Source organism: Lygodium microphyllum, chromosome 5, assembly GCF_053477565.2.
Source record: "Lygodium microphyllum isolate KBCC chromosome 5, Lygodium_microphyllum_v1.1.10, whole genome shotgun sequence".
Classification (NCBI taxonomy): Eukaryota; Viridiplantae; Streptophyta; class Polypodiopsida; order Schizaeales; family Lygodiaceae; genus Lygodium; species Lygodium microphyllum.
Genome location: NC_141139.1, coordinates 168671695 through 168692837, shown reverse-complemented (window position 1 = coordinate 168692837; position 21143 = coordinate 168671695). Strand labels below are relative to the sequence as shown.

The 21143-nt window shown below is 44.6% G+C and overlaps 1 protein-coding gene across 2 annotated transcripts in view; it reads right to left on the bottom strand.

The window, feature by feature from the left end:
• LOC148036671 (RNA helicase family protein) overlaps positions 1 to 20706 on the bottom strand; it is a 248838-nt gene extending 228132 nt beyond the window's left edge. Inside the window, exons 1-2 of one of the 2 annotated variants that reach the window (XM_087678715.1) lie at positions 20628 to 20706; positions 20128 to 20530 (exon numbers count right to left, since the gene is read on the bottom strand). In XM_087678715.1, the coding sequence (XP_087534841.1) occupies positions 20128 to 20490 (363 nt within the window). In that variant the 5' untranslated portion in view covers positions 20491 to 20530; positions 20628 to 20706. Of the gene's footprint in view, positions 1 to 20127 lie in introns of both variants that reach the window. The other variant, XM_087678717.1, reaches the window with a different exon arrangement.
• Between the last annotated feature and the right edge of the window lie 437 nt (positions 20707 to 21143).

Here is a 21143-nt window from a genome sequence, read left to right as displayed (position 1 = left end):
TATGTGATGTATTTCCATTCAAAGATGGTGTATTCCTTTGCTTTCTTTGTTCTATTGATGGATTTTGTGAAGATGTTGAAGAATATGGTTGATTCTATCAAATCCGTGAGAGATCTACATGATGCTGCATGAAGATTTGTTGCGCCTGGTGTTCTTTTCTTCATTGTGATCATATAAACCCTAATAAAAAAGCTTGTTGATGTTACAAGATAGATTTTCTTGCAAGAGAATTCCCTTTTCCTTGGTGTTCCTCTTGGGGCTCCATGTTTTTGGTGTGCAGCCGGGGAAACCTTGCCATCAACAAGCACCAGAAGAGACTGAAAATGAAGGAAATGACATTGCCAAGAAGAGAAGAATTCAATGGATGTTTGTAAAGTTCCTTCTTCCACTGAAGAGTTGGAATTTCTCATCATCAAAGCCACTTTCCACAAGAAGTTCATCCCACAATGGTGGAAACACATCACCATCATAATGCATGCTCTATGTGGTGGACAGTTTCCTCTTTCTATTGAAGCAGCAGAAACTTGCATCTTGGTGGCAAACTGTTTGGGAACAAACTGAAGAGCAGAAACAGAGAGAATGACCATCTATGGAAGATTTGGCATTCACTGAGAAGTTTCCAGACATCATCAAGTGGGAGATTGTGAAGAAACTTCAGGAGTCTTAGTCTGTAGAGGTTCACGAAGACAAGAAGGAAAAGAGTTGGAATTTGTTCGTGGATACTCAACAGCAAGATACATGGGATGCTTGGTGTTCTGACAATCTTCTGTTTGTTCAATTGGCAACCCACTGGAAGTTGGTAGATAAAGTGTTTTTCACAACATACACTGTTGAAACCATCAGAAGCTGGCATTACTATGATAATGGCACCACCATAATGCTTAGACGTATGCATTTTGACACTTTCAGAACCGAATACCTTCCTCTATGCAGTGGCATGAAAGTAGAATTCAGAGACGTTGAAAAGAAAGAAGTAGAGGAGATGTTGGCAAGAGAGTCCTCCAGAGACTGAAGCCTTCTGTTATCCCTCTGTGGAGCACTAACAACATAGTGGAGCCAACCCCCTGATGAATGACGCAATAAAGAGGCAAGCGTTAGAACGAGTCCAGAGGTACGTGAGAAGAGAGAATGCAAGAATCAAAGCCGAGAACGAGCTCGCAAGAGAAGCCGCCTTTGACGCCCTTGCGGAACTCTTTACAGAAGTCCCAATGGCACATCAAGCCCTTCCTCCTCCTGCTAGAGGTCCACTTCCAAGCCAGATCCGTCCTGGAAATATTGATGACAGGCCAGCGAATGTAGTTCCATTGCCAATTTTTAAGGGAGAGTACAATGAAGACCCCGATCTTCATGTAGCAGAGTTTATGGTAGCATATGTGGCTAACAATGCCAGAACCCCTGAGCATTGGTTAGCAATATTCCTCGCTACTTTCAAGGGCGCGGCGTTTCAGTGGTATGAGAGACAAGCAGCAAGAACTTTTGGCACATGGGACGACCTGAAGTTGGCCTTCCTCACTAAATTCAGGCGTGAAGGTTTTGAAGAGCGGATGCGAGAGGAATTTATGAATCTAAGTCAGTCCTCTGGAGAAAGAGTAGAAGCTTATGTCTCACGAATGGAATCCATCCTGAAGAGATGGACTAACCATAATCTAGATGATGGCATTCAAAAGGGGGTGTTTCTCAGAGGATTACAACCAGAAGTCCGTAAGTTTGTGGAGCTGCAAAGACCAGCCACACTGCAAGCTGCAACAGAAGGTGCAAGACTGTACGATGAAGTGGAAGCTAGATTGGCGATGAATCCAGGAAGAGGAGTCCTATCTCCTCTGATGCCAGGAATGATGTACCCACCAAATGCAATCCCAGGGACAGTCCCCTACCCCTACCAACAGATGCCCCCAGCATCACAGTACAGTGCACCAAATCCACAGTGGCCACAATCAATGCCTCAAATGATAGTTCAACCACAACAACAATGGTCCCAACCAATTTCCCCAATGCCAAATCAGTAGCAACAGTGGAACCCTACCAACTGGAGCCAACAGCCAACAGTTCAAACAGGAGCTCTGAATCAGAATCAGAACAGAGACCCCTCTGCGCCAGCCCAACCTGTTTATGCAGTGATTACAGAGACTCCTCAAAACCCTACTACCAGTACCTCAGGAGGAGAAAGCTTGAAGGATTATTTATCCAACTCAGTTGCAAATATCAAAAAGGAGTTGATAGATGTGATTACAGAGCAGCTACAGACGCTAAAAGTGAATACCGCTAGCATATCCAATGTGGCAGGAGCAAAAAGAGATGTGATGCGGTCAAATACTTGGTGTGGTAAGTGTCATCAAGCAGGCCATTTAGCCACTGAATGTACACGAAAACCAACCATTCCTGGAGCTTTATGTTCCTACTGTTTGCGGAAGAACCATACAGAGGATATTTGCTCTCTGAAGGAGATGCATGATAGGAGAAGGAAGGAAAAAAACGCAAGATTCAACTTGCTGGAATCCAAAATGACAACACAGTATATTGGACCCAAGCCTAGAGAGTTTGGTCCTAATTTCGGTCCAAGGAAGTTTCCCTCTCAAAGTTACAGAGGAAGACACTTTGGCGGTGGTCAAGATCAGAAGTGGAGTGTTACAGATGCGGAGAAAATGGACACATTTCACCAAATTGTCCAAATCCCAGGTCAGTGGATTACAAGCCCTTATGCAGTCAATGCAAAGGAGAATGCCACACTGCAAAAGACTGTCCAAGCCCAGCCCCAGTGAAAAACAGTGTTACTGATAATCCGGCCAAGGCCCAAGAGCCTACCTCCAATTTAGTGGAATTGAAAGTTGCTGCCATCACGCGTGCAAAGAAGAAGGAACCACCTATCCAGAAAGAAAATAATCCTCCTGCCAGAACAGTGAAGTTCAATCTTCCACCAGAAGAACAGAACAGAACAGAGCCTGACAGTGCCGTACAGAGCACTACAGTGCCACAAGGAGTCACAGAGACAGTTCCAGAGACAGGACCAGAAGTCCAGGAGACAGAAGAGGAGGAAGTGCCACAAGTGGCAGAAAAAGTCCCCATGATGCCTCAGTTGGAAGAAAAAAGGAAAATGAAAATGGGTGTTGCCCCATTCCCTAACCGGTTAGAGAAGTCAGTGGATCCTATTAAGGAATACGATCTGGTCAGAGATCTAGATACCTTTAAACCAAACCTCACATTCCGACAATTATTGATATTGTCTCCCAGTTGCCGAAAAAGATTCAAAAGTATACTGACAAGAAGACGTGGCTTAAGGATTGCTCCCTCAACAGCAACAAAATCCAACAAAGCTCCAGAGCCTGTAAAAGAAGTGGACGTGGCTAACGCCTTTCTAGATCTGAGTACCCCAGAGACTGACATGTGGATAGAAGGCTGCTTTATTGTAACTGCACTGATTGATGGTGGTTCATCAGTGAACATTATGACAGATGTGACAATGAAAGATCTAGGCCTACAAGGTGTGCAACCAACCCAATGGCTCATCAGACTTGCGGATCAGAGCAGAATCAAGCCTTTGGGCATTCTCCCATATATGAAGACTACAGTGGCTGAAAGAGATTATTGGCTAACCTATCTGGTGGTGAAGCCAAACTCTTATGGTACATCCTACCCCCTATTACTGGGCAGACCATGGCTTTTTGAAGCCAAAGCAAACGCATTGGTTCAAAGGAACCTTGACCTAATAAAGTGATACTAAACCTATATGGTACTCAAAAAGGACATGGATCCACCTAATAAAGTGGTGCTGAACCTATATGGTGCTCAAAAAGGACATGGATCCACCTCCTTGGAATAGTGGTGCTGAACCTATATGGTGCTCAAAAAGGACATAGATCCACCTCCTTGGAATTATCTTCTGACTCCCCTAATGAGGCCACAGATGGAACATCAGCAGATGAAGATGCTATCAAACAGATCCTTTCCAAGAAAACAGTGGCACGTTCCTTAACAGTGGATACTATAAGCCAACTCCCAAAAGATACAAAGCCATTATTAATGGGTGAATACTTCCTGCCTGAACCAGGAACAATTTCCAAAATCACTTCTGACAGTGAGATAGAAGCATGGATGTACTGCTCTCCCTGTTACATGGCCATAGCAGAGCCAGAGACAAGAGGCAGAAGATGGAACAGAGAACCTGTTCTTCTCTTACAGAGCTCCTATAGAGACAGAGACAGAGATAGACACAGAGACAAAGACAGAAGAGGATGGAGATGATATTGAAGAAGAAGGTTACGAAAGCAAGATGGAAGAATCTATCCCACCTGAAGAGGATATATATGAAGAAGAAGTTCCAGAAGCATCAAAAGCAGACGAGCTCATGCTGTGGGACAGAATGGCGATGGTACCATTTGGTCTGGTAAATGGATCTTCTCATATGCAAAATCTTTATAAGAAATGGGTTAAGAAGAACAAGCCGTCTTTCAGCACTGGCTCATGCCGCCCTCACCTACCTTTGCCAAGAAAAGATGATGATGATGCACCGTGCCAACAAGCACTAGTCTCACGATTCCAACATGCATCAGAGGGTCCCTGTTATGTGATGTTCCTGGACGTGTCATCAAAAGATGAGTCTTCAAGCCAAGAGGTAACTAATCTTGAAACCAAACCCGAAACGGCTCTAATCCCATTTCAACATCTCAAGGAGCAACCTAAGTCTCCACCAAAAAAAGAAGTTGGTTCTAGTGGGACATCGGAAGAGGACACCACCCCCTTGAAGGAGTCGGATCTGTATCCAGAAGCAGTCCGTGGGACCTTCATCCGTGAAGTAGAAGGTGAAAGGCAGTTAACTTTTGTGGATGCAGATGGCACTAAACGCCATTTGAAGGTGGGTAGTAGCCTACCAGAAGAGGAGTTGTCAACCTTGTACAACTTGTTGAAAGAGAATCTGGACGTGTTTGCGTGGTCTTACAAAGACCTAAAGGGGATTGATCCCACAATATGTCAGCATCATATTGACTTGGAGCCTGATGCCAAGTCAGTACGGCAACGACAAAGGCGAATGAACCCGAATTATTCAACCTTGGTGAAAGCAGAGCTGCTGAAGCTTCTGGAAGCCCAGTTCATCTATCCAGTGGCAAATAGTGAATGAGTCTCACCCATCGTGGTTGTACCCAAGAAGAATGGCAAGCTTCGTATATGTGTGGATTTCCGCAAGTTGAATTCCAAGACGAAGAATGATCACTTTCCTATCCCTTTCACAGACCAACTGTTAGACACAGTGGCAAGACATGAGCTTTATTCCCTTCTGGATGGATTTAGCGGGTATAACCAAGTGCAGATAGCAGAAGAAGACCAATCCAAAACAACCTTCACCACAGAATGGGGGATCTACACTTACCGCGTGATGCCGTTTGGGCTCTGAAATGCCCCTGCTACCTTCCAGCGAGTCATGATGGCCGCATTCCAAAATCATTTGCACGACTTTATTGAGGTATATTTGGATGACTTCTGTGTCTATAGTTTGATCCGTGAACACTAGGGACACCTGGAACAATGTTTTGACTGATGCCGGGAGTATGGGATTTCCCTCAACCCCAACAAATGCATCTTTGGGGTCTCTTCTGGAGTTCTGTTGGGCCACATTGTCACTGCACAAGGGATATCAACAGACCCTGCAAAGATCGAAAAGATCGCAGCTCTGACAGCACCCACCAACCTCAAACAGTTGAGGGGATTCCTAGGCCATGTGGGTTACTACAAAAGGTTCATAGCCCATTTTGCAACAAAGGCAACCTCCTTGCACAAGCTTCTAAGAAAAGATGCAGAGTTTATTTGGACGGAAGAATGTGACACAGCCTTCAACACTTTGAAGCAATGTCTGATTGAGGCACCCATTCTGCAGCCTCCTGATTGGACGAAGGAGTTTCACGTACGCACTGATGCATTAGTTGAAGGGCTAGGTGCTGTCCTATGTCAAAAGGGCCCCTTGAAATTAGATCAACCCATCTATTATGCAAGCCGAAAAGTCACTGATAGGGAGCGGAACTATACAGTGACAGAGCTGGAGTGTTTGGCAATGGTGTTTGCCCTAGAGAAGTTTCGCCATTACCTCCTATCTACCCACTTTAAATTTTATGTGGATCACGAGGCCCTGTCCTTCCTGATGAACAAAGTAGACGTGAAAGGACGAATGATGAGATGCCTCCTTCTATTCCAGGAGTTCGACTTTGAGGTAATTACCAAACCTAGTCGTTCCCATATTCTGGCTGATCATCTGTCGCGTATCCCGCAGACTGCAGACGAGGAGCAGGATGATCCAGACCTCCCTGATGCTTCCCTATTTCTGATCGATACTGTAACTCCCTGGTATGCAGACATTGCCAATCTGCTAGCAACCCAACAGTACCCTCCTGGCATTTCTAGTCGGGAAAGGAAGAAGCTCATGTTAGAATCAGCCCCCTACACCATGTTAGGCGGTGCACTATACAAAAAAGGCAAAGATGAAGTGCTCAAAAGATGTGTTGCAGGAGATGAGATTGGGATTGTTCTGAAGGCTTGCTATGACGAGCCATGTGGAGGCCACTTTGCAGGAGAAGCCACAGCCAGGAAGGCTCTGTTAGCAAGTTACTAGTGGCCGACCATCCACAAGGATGCCTATGATTACTGTAAGCGATGTGATGCCTATCAGAGAATGGGGAAACCCACCAAGACCAGTGCCATGCCACTGCAACCTATCCTTCCTTTGAAGCCGTTTGAGAAGTGGGGGGATCGACTTTGTCGGCCCAATCGATCCTCCTACTAGAAGGAAGCAGAACAGATACATCTTGGTATGTACGGATTATGTCACAAAGTGGTGTGAAGCTAAAGCCCTAAAACGGGACGATGGTAACAGCATGGCCCTATTCATGTACGAGAATATCATCACCCGTTTTGGTAGTCCCCTAGAGCTGGTAAGTGACAGAGGCACTCATTTCATTAACAAAGTCATGGAAGAGTTAACAGAGCTGTATAAGATCCGCCATCGCAAGTCCACTCCTTATTACCCCAGAGTCAACGGCCAAGTCGAAGTCACGAATCGAATCCTCTGCTCCATTCTGACAAGAACAATTGCCGCACATCGTCGTGTTGGGATGATCGACTTACAGAGGCCCTCTGGGCGTACAGAACCTCCCATAAAGCAGCAACACGACAGACACCCTTCCAGCTGGTGTATGGTACAGAAGTTGTTTTCCCTATTGAACTGAAATTGCCCTCTTTGCGAGTGGCTATCAAAGAGCGTTTGGGGGACGATGATTCACTGCAACGCCGTCTCCTGCACCTGGAATGTTTGGACGAAACTCGCAGGATGGCTCTACAGTGCATGGAAGCCACGGAAGCTCGACGCAAGGCTTACCATGACAGCTTCATCAAGCACAAGGAGTTTAGAGAAGGTGATTTGGTCCTAGCCTATGATTCACGATTTAACAAGTTTCCTGGTAAGCTTCAACAGCGGTGGATGGGCCCATATAAGGTACTTCTGTCAACCCTAATGGCTCTGTCCAAGTGCAGACCGTTGATGCCTCTAATGATCCCTTCCTGATCAATGGATATCGCCTGAAGAAGTACTTCCCTCCTTGAGGATCTTGACAATCACGGTCACCTGACCCTTTCCCCTGTTGGCGTGGCACTGTACTTCTTATGATGCTACTTCTGATAGCCGTTCTTCAGTCACTCCTGATGAAGTGGACACCACCCTCTGTCCCCTCAGCCCCACCTTCCAGCCTTGATCTCTTATCCTCTATTTTTGACCAGCGACAGTGGCGAGGTGGATTCTGATACATGGTATTTCCACCATTCCCTTGCTTAATTCGAAAGAAAAAAAAACATATATCGGTCATGGGAGAAAAGGACTTCGGTCCCTGTCATGCCGACCTATACTTCATCAGTCGGTCTGCCCCCTTTCGCAGACGATCTTTTCTACAACCAATTGAAGTACCAGATCTGATGGCTACCTCCCGGGGTATGCCTCTTCAACAACTGACGACGTGATCTTCATCGACAACCCCTTGAGTGACACGAGCTTTCATCCTAACCGGATGGGGTTGTGAGTATGGTTGCCCTCTGTATTTATTAAACGAGAGTGAGACAAAGGGTGGGGTGAGTGACCAATCTTTTCCCTTCAAATCAAATGAGGTGAGAAGTGTGAATGAAGTATTGCACGCACGGGATGGGTCTCTCAATGCACAAAGCACGATCTGTTTTTGTGCACTGCACCATAAGGCTCCCTGGCCTTTCTTCTTGCACTGTATGCCGGCACAGGGCGGGATGCACAATTGCACCATCAAATGCGCACAAGGCATACGACCTTTGCACAAGTGACCGTGAGGATTATATCAATGGGTTTCAGGACATGGTTGCCCTCTGTATCTATCAACAGAGCGTGAGACAAAGGGTGGGCTGAGTGTGACTGGAGTTTCTTCAATCAATTACCGAGGTGAGATTGAGGGACATTACGACCTTTGGCGCAAGGTATGTTCTCTTTTTCTTATGCATCCACGGGGTGGGTCTCTACCGTCATCACAGGACACGTCATCCCGTTCTGTACACTGCACTGTAAGGCTCCCTTGCTTTCCTTCTTGCACCTATGCCAGACGGGTTAGACGCACTAATGCACCATCAACTGTGCACCCTGGCATACTCCCTCTGCACCATTCCTTTGTCGATTCCTAAACCGAGATGTGAGACATGGGTTTCATCATGAGTGATATTAGTCATGGGGTGAGTGACTGCTCCTCATTCCATATGAGTGATTGTGCATTGAGTGCAATATTCCTCATCATCGACGAATTTCCTGCGATTCCTTCAACCAGCTACCTCCCTGGGTGTTGCCGCGTGGTCCCTGCCACAAAGGACGTGTGCTGGAGCGAACCTTGGTACCTCTTGCAGCCGACACCGACAGTGGACATGCCATCGACAGTCAGCCTTGATTCTCTACAATATGGGCCAAGTTTTTCTAACCCTACCCCTTCTGTTTCTCAGTGATGGTCATGTTTTAAGTGTGGGGACGTTCGTGGCTGGCCTGTTATGTCCTAGGTCCCTGTTGCTCGGTTAACCCTGTCCGTTAAGGTTTTAAGTGTAGGGATGCGTCCCTGCGCGTCTACATTGCATACCCCTCTGCATATGCCTCAACCTGCTAATGCCTCTATACTATGACTTGCTTTTACCCTGATGGAATCCCTTCCCCACCTACCCGTTCATTTTTCACCCACCCTCGGGGCTGTTCCCTTGCAATTTTTCTTCATTCCCCGATTTTGTTGTCCTGCCAGGTACACGTATCCTACGTTCACCAACATCCACATCCAACCTTATAGCCCTGTTCATCCCTTTGAACTGACCATTTTTCCTTTTTACCCACCCCTGTTCCGGTGCACGGTTCTCGAGTTATTAATTTTTGAAGCATTTTGAGTAAATTGGTCGGTTTTTCATGTGAACGCGCTTTGCTTGCTTCGGAACCGTGATCTGACGTCATAGCCCTGACAACCATTTTCTCCCTGACATTTTTTCTTTTTACTCCGTGTCCTTTTGATGCACAGTTTGTCCAATATTCATTTTTGCGGTTTCTCGAGACTTTTTCGTGCGTCTTTTTGACATTTTTCCATGTGAACCTGCCCTGTTTGCATTGGAATTCCAATTTGATTTGGCAGCCGTGTCCACCGCGCCTTCCCCCACCTTTTTCCTTCTTTTTCCACCCTATTCCGACTGTCGGATTTTTAATTATTAATTTTTAAATGTATTTTCGGGTATATTTTTGGCGTTTTTCGCATGTGCACCCCTCCTACTTCCGTCGAAAGTACGTTCTACCGTGACAACCCTGTGCCACCCCTTCCTACGGACATTTTTCCTTTTTACTACATGTCATTCCGGGCAGTGGTTCGTCCAATATTAATTTTCGATCTCCTTTTCGGGTCTGTTTTTTGGGTTTTTCCCATGTGAACGCGTCTTATCTCAGTCGGAACCATGTTTTGATGTGACAGGATTGTCGGGCACGTCTTTCTACTCATTTTTCCTTCTTCTTGCACCTCGTTCCGATGCACGGATCTTCCGATATTAATTTTCGTTTGCGTTTTCGGGGCCTTTTTTGCGTTTTTTGCATGTGAATGCCCTATCTTTCCCCCGGAACCCACGTTGCACTTTTTCCATGTTTTCCCCCTGCCGTCCTGCACAATTTTTGTTTTTACGGCATTTCGTTTTGATGCCCGAATTGTGAGATATTAATTTTTTTCTTGTTTATACGTGTTTCGCGCGACTCGTCCCGCGCGTGAACACGCCCGTTTTCGATTTCACGCGTCTCCACACGCCCCGGTCGCGTCCACGTGCCCCGTACCGACATCCTGGCGCTATTTCGATCCCATCACGGCAAATTTTTTTCCCGTCCCCTTTCTTTACTTTCTTTCTTTAATATTTTTTTTTAAACAAAAAAAAACCCCATTTATTATCCCCTCCCCCCATGGACACCCATCCCCCCCCCCCACACCCCCCATGGGCACCCTCCCCAATCCCCCCCACCCCCCCCCCTTTTCTCTCTCCCCGACACCCTTCCCCCCCAACCACCTCCCTTCCCATCTTCCCCCCTGCGTGCCCTTCTCCCTCCCTCTCCCTTCCTTCTCTCTCCATCTCCCTGCTCCCTCCTCTTCTCCATCTCCTCCCTCCTCCTCTTCTCCTTCCTCACTCCGCTCCAACGCCTCCTCCCTGGCTGCCTGGACGAAGCAACCCCCCACCCCAGCCGCATGGGCCGCTCCAACACCTGCTCCCTGGTTGCTGACGGATGCCCAACCGCCCAACCACGCCTTGCCAGCCGCTCGCCTAGCTGGTGTAGCTGTCATCTGCCCTCCCTGGTCGCCACACCACCCCTCGCCGTGCCCTGCCGCCGAGCCTGTGGAAGTTGCCCCGCCGCCCGCCGCCCGCCGCTCTTCCCCGCCCGCTGACGCCTGGGCCCCGCCACGTCGCCACGCCACCTGGCCCGTCCCTGCCGCCTCCTCGTGGTGTCGCCGCCGCCTGTCAGGCCCCCCCGCCACGCCATTTCCATTAATATCCCCCCCATAACCCCCCCACAGGCCCCCCATCCCCCCAATCTCACCCCAGTCCCACCAACACCCACCATTCCCTCCTTACCCTCCCATAAGCCCCCAGCCCCACCCAACCTTTCCACCCCACCACCCCACAACCCCATAACACTCCCCCCCATAAGCCCCTGTTTCCCACAATCCCACCACCCCACCTCCTTACCCCCACTCAGGGCCCCCGTCCTACCCCGTTACCACCCAACCCACCTACCCCACCCAGGCCCCCGTTCCCCCCTTCTCACCTTTCCCGTACCCCCCCGTCGAGACCTCCATACCGCAACCAGACGACACCAGAAGACACCCGCAGAAACTGCAGCACCCCTTCTCAGCCCCCTGACACACGAGGTGTGTGTGCGCGTGTGGTTGTGCGCGTGGTTATTCGTGTGCGGGTTCGTGCGGGAGTCCGTTAGCGGCTATTCACGAGCGGGAACGCGCGTTCCATTGTCCGTGCGGGGGTGTGCCCCAGCCGGCTGTTCACACGCAGCTGACACGCAGTCCATTCCTGGGTATATTCCCGGATTTTTAATTTCCAAAACCCGAAAACCCTAAAAATACATTGAAAAATTAAACAAAAATCATTAAAATTCAAAAAAAATTACAGAAAAATCTTGAAAATTTTCCAATCTTTTTGCAGTAAATTGCAATATTTTTCTAAACTGAAAATTTTAGAAAAAATTTTCAAAAACATTTTAAAATTAAAAATTCTTTTAAAAATACACACAAAATGAAAAAAAAATCATTAAAATTTGTAAAATTTCCAATTTAATCGCAGAAAAATTCCTGAAAATTTCATTAACTTCTTTGCTTATTTTTGGAATATTTTCTAAGATGAAAATGCTGTGCCATTTTATTCCATTATTATTTTATGAAAAAATGCTTCATTAAATGTCTAAATTCATGAAAAACTCCTCTTTAATTCCAAACACAAGCTAAAAAATCTAGAAAAAAATCCAGATACCTTGGTTCTTTTTGGATTGCTGACCTACATTTTGGGATTGAGAAGTGCGCATTCATTGCATACACTTACACCCACTTCCAGGTATTTTTCTTTTTATATTTTTTATTTTTTCCGCTACCCCAAAATTCACGTTTAATTTTTAACATGAATCCTAAACACCACCATGGCACGCGCGCTCGCACCAAACGCACATTTTTTCTAATTAAAATCAACCCGCCGTTCACTTAGCACGCGCTAAGTGCGCTTAAGAGGCACATTAATATTTTTAATTAAAATGAACCAGCCGTCACAAGAGCACGCGCTGGCAAAAAAGCGCTCATCACCTTAATTTTTAATAAATGAATTTGCATTTAGAGACCCAGTCTGGGTATCAAAGTCCGGGTTGCGTTAAAGCACCGCTCCAACCTAATAATTTGTAATTAAAATTTTAAGAAGGAACCGCCGTTTTCTTGTTAAGGTTTAACACTTAATTAAAAATTCACCCATTTCTTAATAATTTATTAAAATGAACCTTTCATTATATTAATTCCCCCTCACTGCACTTATTTCCCCTTTTTAATAAACTCGTTTCGTGGGATGGGTACGTGCTCTTCGGAGTTGTCTCCATGGTCAAACCCGATTATCAAAGTGGTGGTCCTGATATGTGTGGGTGGTTGTTATGTTTTGGTTCAGTTTCTTTAATACGGTTAAGGGAACGGTGTGTAGTTTTTTCTTTATTGTTTGATACGGAGTTTTGGATGTTTGCATGTTGCATAGCATGAAGCTTTCGGTCGCATATGTGTAAAGGTCATGTCAAATTTTTTCTAGGCTGTGGTTTGCTTGGGGATAGTTGGTCGAGTTACATTTTATCACCTTGGTTGATATCTTATCCTTGGTTTTTGTCTGTTGCTTTGCAGGCATTCTCTTTGTTTGTCTGTGTTTGTGGAGGTGTAACCATCTGAATGGCGCCCTCTCGTACTCCTCCCCCGATTCAGTATGTTCCTTTGGCTGTCCATGATTATTCTTTGTTACTGGATTCAGACGTTGTCGCTAAAGCGGGCTTGTCCAAGTTCGTGAGCATTTCTTTCCCACTGGTTCCAGATGATCCTGCCATTTGTGACGAGTTTTTAACCTCTTACAGTAAGAGGTCTGGTCTAGTCCGTGGCACTACTGTTCTTCTGACACCGAAGAGTCTAGGCAAGGCTCTTGGTCCGCCATATCGTGGGTAGTCTGTCCCTGCTGCCAGATAGTTGTTCACCAATGACGATATTTTGAAGCTGTTGCAGAAGCAGACTCAAGATGTTCTTGATCCGAAGAAGGTCATTACCACGTCAGGAGTGGGTGTCTCCATGATTTCCAATCCCCTATGGAAACAGCTATGCCAATTCCTTCAGGACAGGTTCATGCCTGCAAAATCCCCATCTCATTATCTTTCCAAGGAGTTGTTTACAGCTTCACGAATGATTTTGAAAGGCATAACTATTGATTGGAGTACCTACCTCCTCTCCAAGATGGATCACCACTTTATCCGAGCTACTCGAGGAAATGTGACTAATGTTACATTTGGGTCCTTCCTCTATGTCTTCTTGCTACATGCTGCCCCTGCAAAGGAAGTTCCTTTACCTCCAATTGATCCTCCAAAAGTTCCTCCTCCGTCTCATAATGAAGATAATAATGTGATAATTGAGGATGATGGTTCTCCTCTTCCCCTTGTCATTCAGAGAAAACGCCTCAAGAGGGTGGCTGAGTCAAGTGCCTATTCCTTCAGTTCCAGTGACAATTCCTGCCCAGTCTTACAGCACCTTGCCTGCTTTCCTTCAGACGCCAAATCTTTTCAGAGCCCATAGAGACGGGATGCTAGAACTTACTATTCCTTCTGTTCACCGCCTGGTAACAGAAGATTCTATTCCATTCATGTGCAAGGATATCCAGAGTTCTATTGAACTTTCGATGACTGCTTGTATCCAGCAATTATATTCTTCATTTTATGATGAAGTTCAGCAGTCTAAGGAGGAACTAAATAAGACCAATACTGAGTTAGCCTCTGCTCAGGAGCAATTCTCTGACCTTTGTACGCAAATGGAGTAGCAGACTAAGCTCGTGGATACTCAGACAGCTGAAATCTCTAAGTTGAAAGCTGAGTTGGCAGAAGCTAGGTCTTAAGTGGTTGCTGTAACAGGGGAAAGGGATAAGTTACAGAAGGAGAGTCAAGAGATGAAGGAGGTAATAGCTGCCCAAGCAAAGAAGCTTAAATCCACCATAGCTATCTTAGACCAAAGCAATGCTCAAATCCAGCAACTCAAAGATCAGTTGGCTCAGTCTCGGTCTAATATACAGAGTCCTGTGCAACCAGTTTCTCTTTTATCCCCTGCAGACTTGGTAGCTCTTCAAAGACAGACTACCTTATGTCCCTTATTTCAGGCCAAGGTGGAAAGATTGCAATCTCGCATGGATTTGTTATGGTCTTCTTTTCAGCAGTATCAAGAATATATTCCACCAGATCATTCCTTTTTTGTCCATTATCAACAACAGAAGTTTGCATTCTATATAAAACTTTCCACGATGGATTTACCTATTCCAGAGGATGGATGAAGTGGGGCTTGGTCATCAGATTTGCTGATAGAAGTAGTGAGGATGGTTTTTAAAGACTCTGTCACTCCAGATACGATGCTTCTGTCCTATATGTATTTGAGGGGTGATTTACTGATTCCAGATTATGAAGATCTGGCTTGGTATGTTGGAGATGTGGTATTGCAAGCTTCTTTGTATGTCCGACATTTGGAGTTGAGGATTGATGAGATATTCCAAGGATATTCTTCAAAGGTGGTTGAGTGTCCTGAGTTTTCATGGCACACTATGGTTGATGCTATCATTTTGAATCACCGTCAGGTCAAAGCTTCAGCTCATGCCCAGAACATTAACCAACTGAGGGTGGATCTTTTAGCCTATCTCTCCAATCAACCCCCATTTGATACTTCTTTCTTTGAAGCCTATCATCGTAGATCAGCTTTAGGTCCATTCTTACCATGCCTAACTCATCATCAACAAATGGCTCATAGGTATGATGCTTATATTTCCCTTTTTCAATCTAACCCAAAGGTCATTTTACCCCTTCTTTTCCAACCTCCAGGATCTCCTCAAATTCCTATCTTTACCCATTGTTCTTTTATTAAAGATCGAGTTTGTATCCTTTTTCATTAATTTGTCTATATAATGATTTATTAAAATATTTTCTTTGCACTAATTAAATATAAAGAAAAGTACATTGGAGCTGGCCACTGATGAGTGGTCACAGGTTATGGTGGACCCACGCGGTGGGTTAAAGAAAAGATAGTTCACACTTCCACCTATATAGCCCGATTGGGCGCCTGTAACCAGAACTCACGCATATCAGGGTTAGACTCGCACACAGAAAAGATTGATGCCTTGAAGTGTGGGCTAGATCCACCAGAACAGACAGTTACAATCAACAAGATGGCATGATCATGAAACGCTTGTATAATGTGCATGTGTGGGCTGAAAGCTTGAAATGTACATTTCTTTGCATAGGAAAGTCACATGAAGATTCTGATACCGTTTTTGCGATGTACACGGAAAAAGCTTTCATATGACACCCATATTGGGGGGGTCCCTAAATTTTAGGAGACCCCTAAATTTTAGGAGGTCCCTAAATTTTAGGAGCCTCGAATTAGCCTAAAAATGCTAGTCCTAAAAAATAGGGATGTCATTCTAAAAATAGTAAGTTCTGTACTCTAACTGTGCTTACTAAATTTGGTTATTTCTATTCTTGATAGTATTCAGCCCAAAAAGGAAGGCCATAGAGAAGAGACAAGTGTCAAGACACTTGTCACACAAGTTTCCAAGTGTCCCACCACTTGTCACATCTCATAACATGTGGCTGGACACTTGTCTTGTGCTACTCCACTTTCCCCTTTTGTACTAGCTCTTCCCTCTCCTATAAATAAGAGCTCGTTTTTCTTCATTCAGCATCATTTTTCTTGGCTGTAAACTCATGTACAGCACCCACAGATAGCCAGAAACTGGCCCCATCCATCCTGATCATCATCCCCCACTTCTCCATTATCAAATTCCTCCATATTCCCTCTTCTATCACTGCTGTTTTATAGGACAGCAAGCTTGTAAATTCATTACAGCACCTCCTTCTCAAGCTCTTTCTTCCATTTTAGCAACAAGAAGCAAGCCCTATCCATGTACTACTATTCAACGATGGAGAAAGGCTGATTTCCCCTCTTTCTTCTCTCATACTGTAAAGAAATCAGTTCTTATCATTGCATAATAGATAATGCATGTGTGTTTGTACATCTTTGCATGATCTTGTGAGAGTGAGAATTACTTCTTCTCACTCTCAGGTTGATTATAACTGAGCTCTTCCCTAAGGGACTTGGGTTGAGCAGAAATACATTCCTTCGGGGGGGGTTGCCCATCTTCAACCCTCAATCTTGTCTCCATTACTTTTACATTTTCATGGCTGTAATTTTGTGAGTAATTTTCATTTTCAGCTTTAAGTGTTCATTCTCTTTTATATTAAATCTCGAAAACAAGCGAATATCATAATTGTTAAGCATACTACGTTGTTCAGGGCGTTTACATCCTTGTCCATGGATCGTTTTCGAAATCACCAATCTTTCAAAAGGGATCATCTTCATTGATACCTTTGCCATATATGGCGGATGATTTTTAATGATAAATCTCTCTTTTTGGAGGAGTCATTCAGATGGTTGTGTTGTGTGTAGTGTTTGTGTTGTGGGTTAATTTCTGTGATAAGATCGTGGTGGTTGCCTATTCGATTTGCTTTCGTACGAGCTATATTTTTGGAGAATTGCGATGATGGTGTTGCTGGTTGGATAGGCAAGATCAATATTAGAGTTTAATGTAGTGTGAAGCTTAGATGCTCCTAGCCGCGAGGTCGTGTGGGATGCCTTGTGTGTCTTGGAGGTCGGGCTAGTGCTAGAGAGCGAGTGTTGGGCCCGTTTTAGGTCCTGACAGGTGGTGCATCTATCGAGAGCCACCAACAAGTGGTGGTTCCGAAAGTGTTAATGTATAAAGGGTTTTCCTTTCGTTGTATTCTTTATATCAGATATAGGTTATAAGTTGGGGTCGTGGTTAGATGGACTGTTTTTGAAGATTTATTGCAGATCAAAGTTGAGCTTTTGAATGAACTTGTATTCCCTTTTTCTTGGGTCGCGAGGACGCTTTCTTATTAAGTGTGGGGATATGTTGAGTGTTGAAATGACCTGTTTTTTTGGCTGATTTTTGTTGTTTTTAGGAGCTGAATGGTTGATTTTATGAAATGATTGATTGGTTTGAAAGTGTTTTGAGAGTGTTTTGGATAGCTTGGAATGGTTTTATTAAGCTCATGATGTTTATTAGTAGAGATGTGAAGTTCTGATGATGTTCTGATATGTTCTGTTTGGTCCTGATAGCTTCTGTTGAGCTTCTGTTTTGTTATGTTTTCTCTCTGTATGACAGGATGGAGTATTGATTGATAGGGTTTGAGATTGTTTGAAAGCTTATTGAGTGATTTTTGATGGTTTGGAATGGTTTTGGTATGAGTTATGTGGTTCTGATACTTTCTGTTGACCTTCTGTAACTCTCTGTTGAGTTGTTGGAATGGTTTTGGTATGAGTTATGTGGTTCTGATACTTTCTGTTGACCTTCTGTAACTCTCTGTTGAGTTTCTGTAGACCTTTTGTATGCTTCTGTATGTGTTCTGTTGGATGAGAGTGTAGTTTGGGAAAGTTTTCTAGGCTTGGAAAGAGGTGAATACAAGCGCAAAAGAGCTAAAAGAAGTCAAAGAAGTAGCTACTGAAGACTCAAGTAAAAAGGAGGTGCATCCACGATCTAAGAAGGATTATTGAGGATTATTATTGAGTGATTGTAGTGAGGAGATGATGTACTATTGATGGAGAGAGAGAGAGAGAGAGTCAAAGATAGTCAATTCTATCAAAATAGTGTGATTATATGTGAGGGCTTGAGAGAGAAGACTATGAAGATATTAAAGATGAATACTATGTGATGTATTTCCATTCAAAGATGGTGTATTCCTTTGCTTTCTTTGTTCTATTGATGGATTTTGTGAAGATGTTGAAGAATATGGTTGATTCTATCAAATCCGTGGGAGATCTACATGATGCTGCATGAAGATTTGTTGTGCCTGGTGTTCTTTTCTTCATTGTGATCATATAAACCCTAATAAAAAAGCTTGTTGATGTTACAAGATAGATTTTCTTGCAAGAGAATTCCCTTTTCCTTGGTGTTCCTCTTGGGACTAACCTATGGACCCATCAGAAGAGGAGATTTCAGTGCGACACAAGGCTGTGTTTTCAACGTTCAAGTGCAAGCAAGAGGGTTGTGCATCAGAACAAGGTTGAGGTGAGCATGGGCGTGCGAGAAAGGAGAAGATTTGCTGAAGCTGCTTTGTTGGTTTTTGATGTTAGAGAAGTAATAAGGTTGCGTTCTCGGCCTTCAAGTGCAGATTTTACCTTTTCATCGCCTTTGGCGGGTGGAGGAGTGGGACGAGCGAACAAGAGCCCTAGGAGGCTGTATTCTCACAGCCAGAGGGGGTTGCTCTTTGTGTTTTATGTAGGCATTGTAGGTGAAGATATCTTCTGAGACCGAGACAGAGTTTTAGGCAATCGTGGACCGGAAGGTGCCCGCCGTCTTCTCGGCTCTTCCATCAGATCAAAAGCTTGATGGCAATGCTCTGATACCATGTGAGAGTGAAGCACTGCGAAAGCGAATGACCAAGACAAAGAGTGAACAAAGAGAGGAGAGAGAGAGAAAGAGACAGTGAAACGCAAAAATCTGCAGTGAAGAACGTTGTATAAGGATGCAGAAATACACATGGGTGCAAAGAGAATATCCGGATATGTCTCCACCTCGAAGATCTCAGTCTCCGTCAGCCCCGAGGGCAATCTCCACGGTCTACAGCCTGAAATCTGTGAAAACAACTGTTGGAGACTACTGAAATCAGGGCCAATAATAAGCCTTAAAAATGCCAAAAATAATGCAGGTCAGCTGCATTTAATGCAGCCAACTGGACAGCAGTTATCCAACCTGCACTGGCCAACTGCAGAAAACCTGGCCGACTGTGCCACATGGCACCTGCAATCCCTACCACCTGCTATACAGACTGACTGCCACGTGGACTGCCTGGAGAAATTACTACGAAACTGCTCAGATCTGAATTTGTGTGTCCAAGGAATGCCAATCCCTAACACACCCTACACTAACAAGCATGGTAAATAATTGTGCATCTGGATAAATCCTTGACATGGTGGAAACAAAATCTAGGTAAATTTTGGAAAACGAAGCAGCCCTTGAAGAAGAACATCTTCTTCTAGAGATGTATGATTAGAGATTTGCATTGGAAAAAAAATTTGGCAAAACGCTCCATTGCCTCCTCTCTTCATTTGGGATATCACATGCAAAGGAGACAACATCACATCTACTTTAGTATCGCTCCAAAAACCAAAACATTTGGATGGTCTTTCTCCACAATTGCATGCCCATAATTTTTAGCTCAAACAAGTTGTCTCGAAGGTCGTCTCTAAGGACATCTCAATGTTCCCTTTTCTTTCATTGGGTCAAATATTGGGCTTCGTGGATTGTTTGGATTCAGTTTTACCAGTGTCTAACAATTTCAGCCTTACACCTATTTCAAATGGTCATTGCAACAATCATCGGATTCGCTTTTATGAGTGTCTAACAATTTCAGCCTTACGCCTATTTCAAATGTTCAATTAAAAAGTCATTAAATGATTGTTGCCATTCTAGTAATTCACATGCTTCTGCTATGGATGTGTTTTCATCGTTGATCGTTACAAACTTTTGGATAAACATACAAGCATAAGGGTACAGTATATATATGTATATGTGTGTGCATACACACACATGCATGCATGCACGCACTTGTTTTCGTGTTTATGCCACAAGTCATGCATGTATGATTGCATAGCCAGTAGTACTTGTGAAGCACACTAACCAACCAATAATCTTGAAGTATGTGTACTATAGATTTGTGGAATATGTAGGAGGGAATGCAGACTACCATTTCTTTGCTTTGAATGAATCCACGTAAATGTACAAGGGAATGCAGACTACCACAGGGACAGCCGAGAGTCCAAGCTCTATTTGTTGGTTGGAAAATCCCTCCGAAGCCAATTTCTCGTAGATGTTGAGCAGGCGCTTGGCAGCTTGCTTCTTCTGGAGCTCAGAGAGCGGCTCCTGTGGGGTGTGGTGGCGTGGGGGGAGGCTCTGTGTGTCGCTTTGGGAGGCCCCATCGTTGTTGTTGTTGCTGCCGCTGGTGATGGTGGTACTGGCCGTGGTGGTGTTCTGGAGAAGGCGACGGAGACGGCGCTCATTGTCGGCAGACAGCTGAACCTGCGCAGCTCCACGGGTCCCTCCTTTGCCTTTGCCTGCAATGATCGTCGCTGATCCTCCTCCCTTCTTCTTCTTAGGTCCCATCTCTGCGCGCTCTCAGAAGTGCAACGATCGGTTGATTAAGCTGCAATGGAAGAGGCCAGTGGCCTTCTAATAAATTTTCGCACTATGGTTCGCCAAGCAAAAGTCATAACGAATTCTCCATCGCAGTTGGCACAAACCTGCGTATTAAACCGATGGTGTTTAACAGGGCGCCTGTCAAGTAATGGTATTTAACACTCTTTCTCTCTCTCTAAACACCTTCCCCGTTAACTATACCCCAAACGTTAAATTTATATTTCTTTCAACATATGAGCAACACGTCACACTCGCATTATTTTGCACAACACCATTATATGTGTTTGTAAGAGAATTAAAAAATATTAAAAATTCATTTTTGATTGTCTTCGTGTAAAGCCAAGGCAGCTATGATAGTCCCATGGTTCTTCTATGCACTCCTTCAAAGCTACAAGTTATTACCTCCCTAACAAGAAACAAAAGCCCAAAGTACCATTCAATCTTTAAATAGCTTCTTTATGAGCATTGCTATCAAGCATCTCATGTGTCCTTGTTTGCGCATGTAGGGGTGATGAAGCTTTACCATCAATATTGAACTTTGTATCCTTACAGATTACTACATGCTAGACGTACGCAAGCACAAGTGTTGAGACGTTTGTATAGTGTAGATGTGCAAATGC